The sequence below is a fragment of the Microcaecilia unicolor genome, chromosome 9 (assembly GCF_901765095.1).
Source record: "Microcaecilia unicolor chromosome 9, aMicUni1.1, whole genome shotgun sequence".
Classification (NCBI taxonomy): Eukaryota; Metazoa; Chordata; class Amphibia; order Gymnophiona; family Siphonopidae; genus Microcaecilia; species Microcaecilia unicolor.
This window is the reverse complement of record NC_044039.1, coordinates 184,337,663-184,350,594: the sequence shown is the minus strand read 5'-3', so window position 1 is coordinate 184,350,594 and position 12,932 is coordinate 184,337,663. Positions and strand designations below refer to the sequence as shown.

The 12,932-nt window shown below is 43.3% G+C and overlaps 1 protein-coding gene across 1 annotated transcript in view; it reads right to left on the bottom strand.

Annotated features, from left to right (window-relative positions):
• AHNAK2 (AHNAK nucleoprotein 2) overlaps window positions 1–10,910 on the bottom strand; it is a 33,579-nt gene extending 22,669 nt beyond the window's left edge. Inside the window, exons 1-2 of the mRNA XM_030213713.1 lie at window positions 10,852–10,910; window positions 5,376–5,517 (exon numbers count right to left, since the gene is read on the bottom strand). Coding sequence (XP_030069573.1) covers window positions 5,376–5,517; window positions 10,852–10,866 — 157 coding nt within the window. The 5' untranslated portion in view covers window positions 10,867–10,910. The remainder of the gene's footprint in view (window positions 1–5,375; window positions 5,518–10,851) is intronic.
• Window positions 10,911–12,932: the final 2,022 nt, after the last annotated feature.

The following is a 12,932-nucleotide window of genomic DNA, read 5'->3' as shown; positions in this document are numbered from 1 at the left end:
TTCCCATACCCCCCCCCCATGTCCATTGTATCTCTATTCCCATATCTCCCTCCCCACCCCCATGTCAGGCATTGCCCCTATGTGCCCATATGTCATCCCAATACAGCATCTCATCTGTGTCCCTGTCCCCCATGCTCCCATCCAATGCTCATCCCTTCTGTTTCTTTGTACCTCTCTATGTCCCCTTTCTCCCTCCCACACACCTTTCCTCTCTAACCAGCAACTTTCCTTCTCTCTTCCCTCCCCCTTATGCATCTGGTTCATTCTCCACTGTGGGTTCAGCATTTGACCCCCCCCCCCCATTCCTTTATCTCCTTGATCCAACATCCTTCTCCCTTTCCTCTAACACTAACCCTTCCCCCTCTCATAGGTCCAGTACTTCTCTCCCTTCGTTCTCGCCCCCCCTTGCAGGTCCACATCTCTCCCTCTTCCCTCCAGTCCTCCCCTGCATATCCAGCACCTCTCCCCCTTCCCGCCTGCCCTCCCCCACAATTCCAGCAGCTCTCTCCCTTCCCTCCCACACCCTCACCCAGCACATCTCTCCTTTCTCTCCCTCCTACATATCCAGCACCTCTATCCCTTCCCTCCCCCTACATATCCAGCAACTCTATCCCTTCCCTCCAGCACCTCCTTACATGCCCAGCACCTCTCTCCCTTCTCTCCAACCTCCCACCCACAAGCATACATGTCCAGGGCCCCTTCCCTCCCCTCCAACCCCCATGTCCAGCACCTCTCTCCCCTCCCACAGTTCAGGCACCGCCATCTCCATGTCTTCCTTACCCACCCACCCCTCACCCTTGCCGCGCGGCGCTTGCTCACTCAGAAGTTCCCATATCAAACATTTTCTCCCCACTCCCCCTTCCCACCCTCCCCCTTGCAACATTACAACAATATCCAATCCATCCCTTCCCTTCCCTCCAACCCCCATGTCCAGCGCCTCTCTCCCCTCCCACAGTTCCGGCACCGCCAGGGCACTACCTCTGTGTCTTCCTTACCCACCCGCCATCCTTGCTGTGGAACTTCTCTCTCTATGATCGCCGCCCAGCAGGAACTTCAAACAGCGCGTCAGCACTGTGTCAGAGCCTTCCTCTCTGACGCATCTCACACAACTTCCTGTTTACGCAGGCTGGGTGGGACGCGGCAGAGGGTGGAGGGAAGGGAGGGAATTGGTTTGGGTGTAGTGCTTCTGGGTGGGCCTGAACCAAGACTGGATGGGCCTAGGCCCACCCAGGCCCACCGTAGCTACGCCCCTGCACCAGTGGTTGCTGTCTCCTTCCCTCTCCCCTGAAAGTGAAACTGGAAAAGAAAACCAGGCGCTATGTCAGCTGCAGGTATTATAACTATTCTGAACAAAGTAGTAAACCAGTCAGAGGTGTTGCCAAGTAGTTAGTGTAGTGGACTGTGAACCAAGAGACCCATGTTCAAATCCCACTTCAATTCTTTTTCTTTAAATATAATTCTCAGCCTTCCAGAAATAGAAATACACCTACTGTACCTAAATATATGACACCCAGAAGCCTCAAGGATATGGAAGTGATGTACATTCAAGTACAGTAGGTATTTTTCAGGTCTGGAAGGATCACATAAAAAAAGTTATAGTGGGATTTGAACCTGTGCACCTTGGATCATAGCCCACTGCACTAAGCACTAGGCTACTCCTCTGTTCTGTGGGGACATCTGTGTGGCCACATTTTAAAAAATGCCATGAGTATTTTATACCCAGATATTCAGCACCAGACATACTTGGATATCAGTGCTGCATATCTGGGTATAAATCAGTCATTGGCACTTATCCGAGCACCTTCGATATGCAGACCAATACCCAGATAAAGTTAGCACTGTCCACAACCGAACCAGAGGCGTAGCTAGATGGGGTGCAAGGGGAGCAGTTGCCCCCCCAAACTGATTTTGAATAAAATGGCGCCTAAGCAAATCAGCCCTTCAGATTCACACTGATGCCTATTTTACAAAAGATCTGCTCCCCCTGACCAGTGGCATAGCTACAGGTGGGCCTGGGTGGGCACACACCCACCTATTCTTGGCTGAGGCCCACCCACTGAGGCCCACCCAGCGGCAGCACCCCACATCAACATCTCTCCTCCTCTGCTGTGTCCCAGCATCTGCCCATCCGTCACTGAACCCCGTCCAGTATACCTTACAAGTGTCCCCAGTGCCTGCAGTGATTCATTATTACTGCCTGCGCCGGCCCCACAGGCTTCCATCGGCCAGGTCCCACCCTCGCTGACATCACTTCCTGTGTGGTGGGACCCGGCTGATGGAAGCCTGTGGGGCCGGCACAGGCAATAATGAATTACTGTAGGTGCCGGAGACGCTTATAACATACACCAGGGAGGGACAGGGTTGAGCGACGGGCGGGCAGATGCTGGGACGCTGTGGAGTAGGAAAGATGTTAATGTGGAGTAGGTGAAAAAAAATCTATAATTTTTTTTATATCTCTGGTGGGGTGGGAGGCATGGCGTGGTGTAGCATGGAAGGGTCCATCTAAGTTAACTCTGGACCCATCCAAAATACTGGGTCTGGCTATGCCACTGACGCTGACATCAAAACCTGAGTACTCTTCTGAACTGCACCTGCTGTTGCACTGTCTTTGTACAAGTAAATACATTGAGAAAAGTGCCACTGATGCATGCAAGTGCCCTTAGCGCAATCCTATGAGGGCACGTGTAACAGGGCACCTAGCATAAGACCATAACATTAGCCATACTGGGTCAGACCAATGGTCCATATAGCCCCGTATCCTGTTTTCCAAACAGTGGCCAAAAGCCAGGTCACAAGTACCTGGCAGAAACCCAAATCGTGGCAACACTCCATACTGCAAATCCCAGGGCAAGCAGTTGCTTCCCATGTCTGTCTCAAGAAAGTGTGCCAAAAATTAGGCACAAAAAATATGGTCGCCTATCACCAATTTTATAATGCCAACTGCGTGAAAAATTGCCATGGTAGGATAGAGCATAAGTTGGCATGTGTGTACCTAAATTTAGGCCCGAGCATTTATAACATGTCAAATGCTGGTGTAAATGGTCATGCCTAAAGTTATCACTTGCATGCGTAGGAGATAGCATTTAGATGCTACATTTATTGGTGCTTAAGGCAAATTGGCATCCAATTTAACAATTAAGTTAGACATGCAACTGGCACTAGTCTATAAACTTGCAAGCCCAAATTTGCACACTAGTCAGAAGTTTGGGCGTACACCTCTATAGAACACGGGGGATAATGCTTCCGGATAGTAAAATAAAAGCAGTTATACAGGATAGTACCAAACATACAAATATTTTTTGGAAAATTGACCTGCTGATGTACAGTGACTGTTGAAATATTTTCTGGTTCATTATTCCATTAAATGAGTATAAAGCAGAAAAAAGGTACAGATCTTCATTAATCATCACAAATATGCATTTCCCCATCTCAAGCAACAGCTCGGAAGGAACACGAACAGCAGCGAGGTTTGGGGTTTTATCTCCTACTGTAGCAATAGGCCATATTGTACCAAACACACAAGCATTGCCATACTGGGACAGATGAAAAGGTCCATCAAGCCCAGCATCCTGTTTCCAACAGTGGCCAATCCAGGTCAGAAGTATCTGGCAAAATACCAGAACAGCAAAACAGATTTTGTGTTGCTTATCCCAGGAGTAAGCTGTAGATCTTCCCAAGTAATATCTCCGGTTTGTTTAAAATGTACTACTTCGTAGCTTTATTGCATGCCCCCTAATTCATCTATTTTTGGAAAGAGTAAACAAGTGATTCATGTCTAACTGTTCCACTCCACTCAGTATTTTATAGACCTCTATCTTATCTCCCCTCAGCTACTTCTTGTCCGAGCTGAAAAGCCCTATTTTCTTTAGCCTTTCCTCATAGGGAAGTCGGCTCATCCTCTTTACCAGTTTGGTTGCCCTTTTCTGTACCTTTTCTAATTCTGCTATATCTTTTTTGAGATGCAGTGACCAGAAGTGCACACAGTATTCGAGGTACAGTCGCACCTTTGAGCGATACAAAGGCATTATAGTATTCTCATTTTTTTAAATTTTCATTCCTTACCTAATTATTCCTAACATTCAATTTGCTGCACACTGAGCAGAGGGCTTCAATGTATTATCAATGATGACACCTACAGATACTCCAAATTATTATTATTATTATTAGTGTTTTCATATTAATTCACACAGTTTTTGAATGCACTCTAGATGGTACAGAGTCATCTGGCCTCATATCACCCCCATCCTTGTCATAATACTGCTCATGGTTGGAACCTCAGTGGAACTTGTTGGACTACTGGGATTGGTGGCAGAAGGAAAAATCAGAGGAGAAACAGTTCCTGAGGTGATACAGATAAAATACCTAGAAACATTGTTCAAAAACTTGTGTAGACCTGCCCTCCTTATGCTTGAGATATGTGTTGTTCAGGTCGTAAAAGACACATTGAGCAAAAGAACTGATACCAGGTCCAGACCAATGATGGCTCTGTCTCATCTTTCCCTCTTTGCCTGGGGCAACTGGAAGGTGCATAGAGGAAGTGTTCATGAAACAGGGTGAGTGTAACCTCTTTCATCCCCTTTTAGATCTTTCCCGTTTACAACATAAGGAGACATGTTTCTCTCAGGGGCAATGTCTCCACATTGGTTAATTCTGTATATTCTCTGACAATAATGAACCTCCCTCTTAAACCAGGGTATGTGGTAAAGAGTTGCATGAGAACAGAAATTTCACCCCTCCCTGCTGAAATCTAATCCATCCCCACCTGTCCCCACTGGAATCTCCTCCATCCCTGCACATCTCCTGTGCTAAACTACCCCGACTTGTGGTAAAATAACTCAATCTAACAGTAGCCTATGTTGATAACTTCTCAGTGCTTATGGGAACTTCAATGCTATCAACCATATCCATAATTTTTTTTAGTGCTATTATAATTGCCATGGCACAAGGAAAGGGTAGGTAGGCTGACCTGGCACTACACTTCTGTAGAACCCAGCGGGACCTGCGTCCATCCCCGTGGGAGTCCCATGGACCTGGAGGAGATTCCCACTAATCCCATTCCCATGTAGCTCTCTAGTATGTGGAGCATGAGTTCAGTTTCTCAGATTTACTGTTTATGCTCGCCATAATACTTGCATCGTGTCAAAGACGGCTTCCTTCTGGAACTGATAAGATGTAATGTGTATAGGCAATCTAGCCAGGCATGCTTGGAAATTCTTTCTAATTCAGTTTGTGGCATCCAAAATAAATTTGGAGTGTAATATGCTGATCATTTCAAAATAATTAACTCTCTCGTCTGTGCGTAAGTACAATTTGTAAAACAAGCATTGCTACAATGAAATGTGAAAAAAATAATGGGAATACTAATCTGGGATTACCTTCTCTCATGCTCAATATTTTTGAGGCTGGGGATTCTTTTATCACCTGCTGTACAAATATCCCACTTTCTCCTCCTCCAGAAATACTAAAACCAGTGGCCCCTTCTTCAGCTTCTGTTGTCAGCATCACCTCCATCGGTTCCTACAGACAAAGAAAAGCAAGTAACGTTACAAAACTATTGGTCGTTCATCTGCCAAAAGTAGCTGCACTTAGAAAGTTTCCTCTCGATATGTGTAGGTCAGCTACAGCACACTCCACCAGATTCTGTATAGGTCACCCAAAGTTGAGCATGCAATTTTGGGCACGGATCACAGATCCACACATACACTAATTTGTTAATTAGGCAATAATAATCAACTATTGGCGTTAACAAGCACTTAACTGGCACTAATTAGGGGTTATACATGGGACATGGGGTTATACAGTGTAGTAAATTTAAAACAAATCGGAGAAAATATTTCTTCACCCAACATATAATTAAACTCTGGAATTCGTTGCCGGAGAACGTGATGAAGGTGGTTAGCTTGGCAGAGTTTAAAAAGGGGTTAGACGGTTTCCTAAAGGACAAGTCCATAAACCGCTACTAAATGGACTTGTGAAAAATCCACAATTCCGGGAATAACACGTATAGAATGTTTGTACGTTTGGGAAGCTTGCCAGGTGCCCTTGGCCTGGATTGACTGCTGTCGTGAACAGGATGCTGGGCTCGATGGACCCTTGGTCTTTTCCCAGTGTGGCATTACTTATGTACTTATGCACTTATGTACTTATGCCCTAACCCTATTCTATAACATGCAAACCTAAATTTCATAGCATGCAACTCCAAAGGGGGTGTAGCCATGGGAGGAGCATGGGCAGTTCATGGGCAGTCCCAGAAAATAGGTGTGATGTTAGAGAATACATGGATTTGTGCATCTAACTCTATTTATTTATTTGGATTTTGCTCACATCTTTTTTCAACAGTAGTTCAAGGTGAGTTAAATTCGGGTACCATAGGCATTACTGCCATCATTTGGGCACCAGAACAACCAGGACTGGAGCCACCAAAAATATATACAAATATATCTTAGTGCCACAGCTTACCTAAATTGACTTTTTATATATATATATATAGTATAATTAGAGTACCCTCAGATATAACCAACTGTTCAGTGGTATAGCACTTCTTTCATCGGGTTTAAGAGAATTTTTTTGGGCGGGTATTTTTTGTCATTTGCATCCCATCACCCAAATGCTATAAATATCATTAATCAACTTGCAAAAATAAATTGTGAAACACTGTGCACTTATATATTTTTGGTGGCTCCAGTCCTGGTTGGTCCAGTACTCATATTTTATGTTACCAGAGACAAAGATATTGTTGATATCATTTGGGCACCAGCATTTACACCTTTGGCATGTGTAAATGGTTGCGTCCAAACTTAGGCACAAAACGCGTGCTAAGCTAGTATTCTGTCAAGGTCATTCAGAGCACAGCACCCTTCACAGACCACTAGCTTAGGGGTCCTTTTAAGAAGCTGCGGTATAAGGGGGCCTGCGCTAGCATCAGCACGTGTTTTTGATGTGCGCTGAGACCTCCTTTTACCACAGTGGGTAAAAGGCTGTCCATTTTGGGGGAAAAAGAAATGGCCGTGCAGTACGTGAACCACTTACTGCATGGCCATTTCGGCGGGGAGTCCTTACCACCACCCAAGGGCTCCTGTGCTATCCTGGAGGTGACTGATTACCAATGGTTAAGTTCCAGAAATGGCGCAAGCTTGGGGTGGGTGGGAACTGCCACCAGGCTCCTGGGGTAGCCTGGAAGTAGTTCCAGATTGGTGCACGATAAGCCCGTGGCCCCTTAGTGCGGGTCATCCCGACACCTAACTTTGGACACCATTTATTGAATTTCCCCCGCAGTGCTTACAGCAGTAGACTTTTGGATTATGTTAGCTCATGGAATGAGGGCCAGGTGAATGGTTTTACTTACGAAATCAATATGGAAAAACTTGTATTGGTACATACTGCTTAGAAGTATTTGCAAACTTAGGGTATGATTCATTAGGCTCATCACAAAATAGTAAAAAGGCCAGAGCAAATGAGGTCCTTTCTGAATGATTTTCAACCGACTCTGTGTATTTCTGTATTTTGCATTGGATTTCCCTGGTAACCTTCTGTGTTTATATAAACACGTACTTCGGGAAGTAACAGAACTAATTATTGTATGACCTTGTTAGCCCAGAAGAGAAGTTCAAAGTAAAGAGAATTTTAATAAGAATTACATTTTCCATTTTGTGCTGATAGCACCTACTCCGATAACGTAAGCTTCTCCTGTCCCCTTATGGGAAGGGGTAGTGGGGGTAGGGGATTTAGGATGGCCTTGCTGACTGCTCCGCAGTCCCTGGTACAAAATGAATGTGCCCAACAACCCAGGACTAGATTTAAGCATATTCCCCCAGATTCTATAAAGTGCGACTTGAGTTGCGTGGGCAAATCCGGTCGGATTCTGGATTTGTGCATGCAACTTAATTAGCTTAACAAGCCAATCAGTGCTGATAATTGAACTTAACAAGCAATTATTGACACTAATTGGCATCGTTCATTCTCCTCAGCAGCTTGACTCTTGCATCTCCGCCTTCCATTCCCCTTCAGTTTTTTTCCCTCCCTCCCCTCCTCCCTCCTCTACCTTTTTTTTTCTCTTCTCCCCGTCTCTTCAGCATTGCACTACTGTTATTCTGATGTACTTTCTCCTGCATTGTATGCCACATAGAGCCCGCCTTGGTGGGAATATGTGGGATATAAATGTTCTCAATAAATAAATAAATAAATTAGAATTTACTTACTCAAATGTCTAAGTGATGCGCATACATTCTAAGACATGGATGGATCTGAAAAGGGGGCGTGGGCATAGACAGGGCATGGGCAGGTCATGAGCATTCCTAGAATTTATGCGTACTATTATAGAATATGCCCATTCCGTGTGTAATTTAGGCAGCGGCTTTTACACCAGGTTTTCATTAGCGTAAATGGCTACGACTAAATATAGTCGAAGTAAACAGGTGTTGGGCGTATTCTATAAACTACATCTAGATTTAGGCATATTCTTTAAACCGCACCTAAATTCAGGTGCAGTTTATAGACTACGCCTAGGTGTATTTTTTTTGGCATGATATATAGAATCTAGCCCATTGTGACCCCTAAGCTATAACATTTAAGAGGCCCCCTTCAATTAAGAAGGAAGTAAATTTTAGTTTTAATAGGTTTCTGTACTAGTGAAGCATGAGTCCCTTTGTAATGTGACGCCCTAAGCTGTAGCTTGTTTAGCTAATATGTTAAGTCCAGTTCTGCAGCAACCAAAGAAGCTTCAAATTCAAGGTGAGATTGCAAGAGGACCACTTGCTGTCTAACCAGGTAAATATTATAATATGCCTTTTATTTTGATATTAACAACCAAAAAAGCACCCAAATTATATATATATATATATATATATATATACAGTGCACTCCATTTAAGTGCATGTTGGATAAGCGCATGCTCTGTTTAACTGCATGCTGTACTTCGGTCCTGTTTTTGGCACCATCAATTTCTATGGGGACAAACTTTGGTTTAGCGCACCACTGATAAGTGCAAGATTCGCTTATATGCATGGTTCAAGACCGCTCCTCTGCAGGAAAGGATCCGCATAAACGCATGCATGGAATATGGAAGCTGATTGGCGTGTAACAACCAACGAGATTTCAAATTTACTGCCTCTTTAACTGCCACAGGCAGAATAAGTGAAAGAATGTTGTTAGAGCGTACACCGGGATCGTCGTCACAGCGGAACTGTAAGACTTTAACACTGGCTGAACGAATAGAAGTTCTTAAAAAATTAGAAAACAAGGTCAAGCATCTATTGCTAAAGAATATGGTGTCAATCCCAGTCAAATTTCACGTGCCTTGCAGCAGAAAGACCAGCTTCTGGAAGACTGGCAAAACAATACAAATCCACAACGGACACGAAAACGGGCGGGAAAAGCTGAGGAGGTAGAAGATGCTCTTCTTCGGTGGTTTTCTCGAGTCAGGAGCAGACAGTTTCCTGTCAGTAGTCCACTGCTTATGGAGAAAGCTAACCAGCTAGGTGAAAGTCTTGGACTAACTGAATTCAAAGTCACTGTTGGATGGTTGGAAAGATGGAAGGAGAGGAACAGCATAAAATTCAAGAAGCAGCATGGTGAGAAACAAGACGCTGAAGACTTTGGTGCTGAAAATTGGGTTGTTTCGGTTCTTCCTACCATCTTGAACGAGTTTGCACCTTGTGACGTTTTCAATGCTGAAGAAAACGGTCTCTACTGGCGAGCGATTCCTGATGGAACACTTTGAATTCAAACATGCCGAAACTACTGGAGGTAAAACGTCGATGGACCGACTGACTGCAATTGCTGCAATATGGATGGGAGTGAGAAGTTGGAACCCTTCATCACTGGAAAGAGCAAACAGTCCCGTTGCTTCAAGAAAGTTAAGCAACTTCCTGTGTCATACAAGGCTAACGCAAATTCATGGATGAATAGGGAAATTTGGAAGCATTGGCTAAAGAAGTTAGACACTAGAATGCAGGCACAAAAGCGTCAGATTTTGCTGCTTTGTGATAATTGTGCTGCACACAGGGATGATGTCAGGCTGTCTAACGTCAAGGTGGTCTTCCTGCCACCAAACAATACCTCTCTGATCCAACCTATAGATCAGGGCTTAATAGCCAATTTCAAACAACATTATCGGGCAGTGCATGCTCCGGTTAACTGCATGCATTTCTTTGGTCCCAGACCCTTAGACTTAAGCGGATTGCACTGTATTTCTTTTTTACTGGCTAATGTCTATTATTTACATGTGAAGCCTCAGTTTGATTTGTGTTTTATTTTGATATGACAACCCTTCTTTAAGGGGTCGATTTTCAGTGGAAGTTAATCAGTGAGAGCTGCTCCTACCCAGTTAAGTCCCACTGATCAGGTCCAGGGCAGATTCACCATGAATATGTATGAGACTGATTTGCATACACTGCCTCCTTGGTATGCAAATGTATCTCATAAATGTCCTAAAAACCTGACTGGCTGGGGTTCCGCTAGGACAGATTTGGGAACCACTGATATAAGGGATGGCAATGCAGCTACACCATCATATAATGTCATAGCTCTGCCCTGAGAGCAGTGTCCTGCAGTGTTATCTTATCCTGAAAACCCAACTGGTTTGGAGCCCTGAAGAACCAGAGTTGGGGATTCCTGTTATTTTCCCCAAGATTCTGGGAATATACAGTCAGAGAAATGTAAGGCTATATGCTGCCAATAAATTGCCATATTGGTCTATGTTTTCACAGGTAAATATGCTGTATTATTCTGTTTTGTATAGCTGAGGAATGCACCCCTCCACATTCCATTGCTCCAAATCCTATTTATGGCATACTTCTGATGAAAGTCCAATACGTTCCTAAACAATTTTAAAAAGTCCCAGTTTTTACCCACCTCTGAGTCACTCATTTTGACAGATAATTGTCTTGTCCCAAATCCTTCTTCAAACTGAGATTTTTTTAAGTCACTAGGGTGTTCTTTGTGTGATATAGCCTCTTGCATCTATAAGAAAATAGTTTCAATTACTTGATGATTAACATAGTTAGAAACATTGTTCAATAACTTGTTAAGACCCTGCCCTCCCTATGCCTTGGGTATGTATTATTTAGGTCATAAAGGACACTGAACAAAGCAGTAGGCATGCCATGATTTGACTTGACAGTAGCAAATGCCAACATTTCTTTTAGCTGAACAGCAAAAAGTGAAACATCCTAATTTTGAAGACCTTTTCAGGTAATAATCTTACAACTGAAAATCTTATTCTTTGTATACTATTCTATACCAGTGTTTCCCAAGTCCAGTCCTGGAGTACCCCTTGCCAGTCAGGTTTTCAGGATATCCATAATGAATATGTATGAACTTGATTTGCAAACACCACCTCCATTATATACAAATCTCTTTCATGCATACTCATTGTGGATATCCTGAAAACCTGACTGGCAAGGGGTACTCCGGGACTGGACTTGGGAAACACTGTTCTATACCACCTTTCATGGGACTACCAACAAAAATAAAAAAAAAGGAGAGGGCAGGAAATTGTAAAAGAAGAGATTATAATTTGTGCATTTACATGAGCATAAATTTACTATGTAGTGAGTGTTTACTTGATTTGTTCCATAGGGAAAGGATGTCATTTAAATGTCAATCACATATCCTGTCACTGCATGTCACTACTAAATAAAAATGAGCAGCTAAAACAGAGTTTCCCCCTGATTCTATAAAGGCCACCAAAAATTACACGCGCAAATGTAGGCATGGTCTCAATTTGCGCGTGCAATCTGATTGAATAACAAGTCAGTTAGTGCCAATAATTGGCTTTTTAACAAGCAATAATTGGCACTAATTAGATTTAATGGGGACCAACGCATGTAAATTTAGGTGCAGGATCTGCGCCAACAGTTTACGCGCAGTACAAAAAAGGGAGTGCAAAAATAGGAGGGTCATGGACATTTCAAGGCAGAATGGAGGCGTGGTTTTGAATAAGGCATATACTTGTAGTATAATGGTGCTCCGCACGTAAATTTAGGGGCAGGCATTTGCACCATGTTTTTGTTGATATACATGGTGGCCTTCTCCACTTAAATGTTAATTCTATAAACTGTTTAAGCATTTTTTTTCAGGACCATTTACTGAATCCTACCCCTTTATGTTTTGTCGTTTGCCAATAATAGTGTGTACTATGTGGAAAGAGGACGCACTCTTTCCCGATAGTGAAAGCACCATGTATGCATGAACTATTACACATGTGCAAACTTGTATGCCCAATTGGGAAAAGAGTGCACCCTTTTTCCAAATAGCACGCACAATTTCCAAAGCAAAGGACAAAACAACAAAATGGCCAAACAAAAATGAATACAATGAAAATTGAAATCATACAAAACACAAATTTTCTGGCTGTCCTTCCCTATTGTTCAGCACTTTACAATACATCTCACTGATGCCTAGAGCACTGCTTCTCAACCCTCTCTTGAAGGCATGCCTAGCCAGTCTGGTTTTCAGGATCACCATAATGAATATACATGAGATAAATCTGTTACATGCAAATTTCATTGTGATAATCTTGAAAACACAGCCGGCTAGGTGTGTCTCCAGGAGAGGGTTGAAAAGCACAGCCCTAGAGCTCCTAGGTCAAAACTGTTGACTGCGGTAACCTGTACAGGGCAACCATAATTATAACACCAACAGCAATGAACATGATTTGGACAGATCGGTAGGGATGTGCTGCTGTTTTAAAACTGAAATGGCACAAAACAAAATCTTGTTTCACCTTGTTAACACCTGCTATATTTTACACTGCCTGTAAATTTTACAAATAGCGTACCTTGTTAAAAAAAAAAAAGGACACGCTAGAAGAAAAAAGTTGCGAAACAACACTATGAAAATAAAACAAAATGAAAAATTAACACAACATAAAATATTGTGTTTCATGCACACCTCTAATACTGAGGACAGTGGAGAAAGCAGCGTTGAAGGTG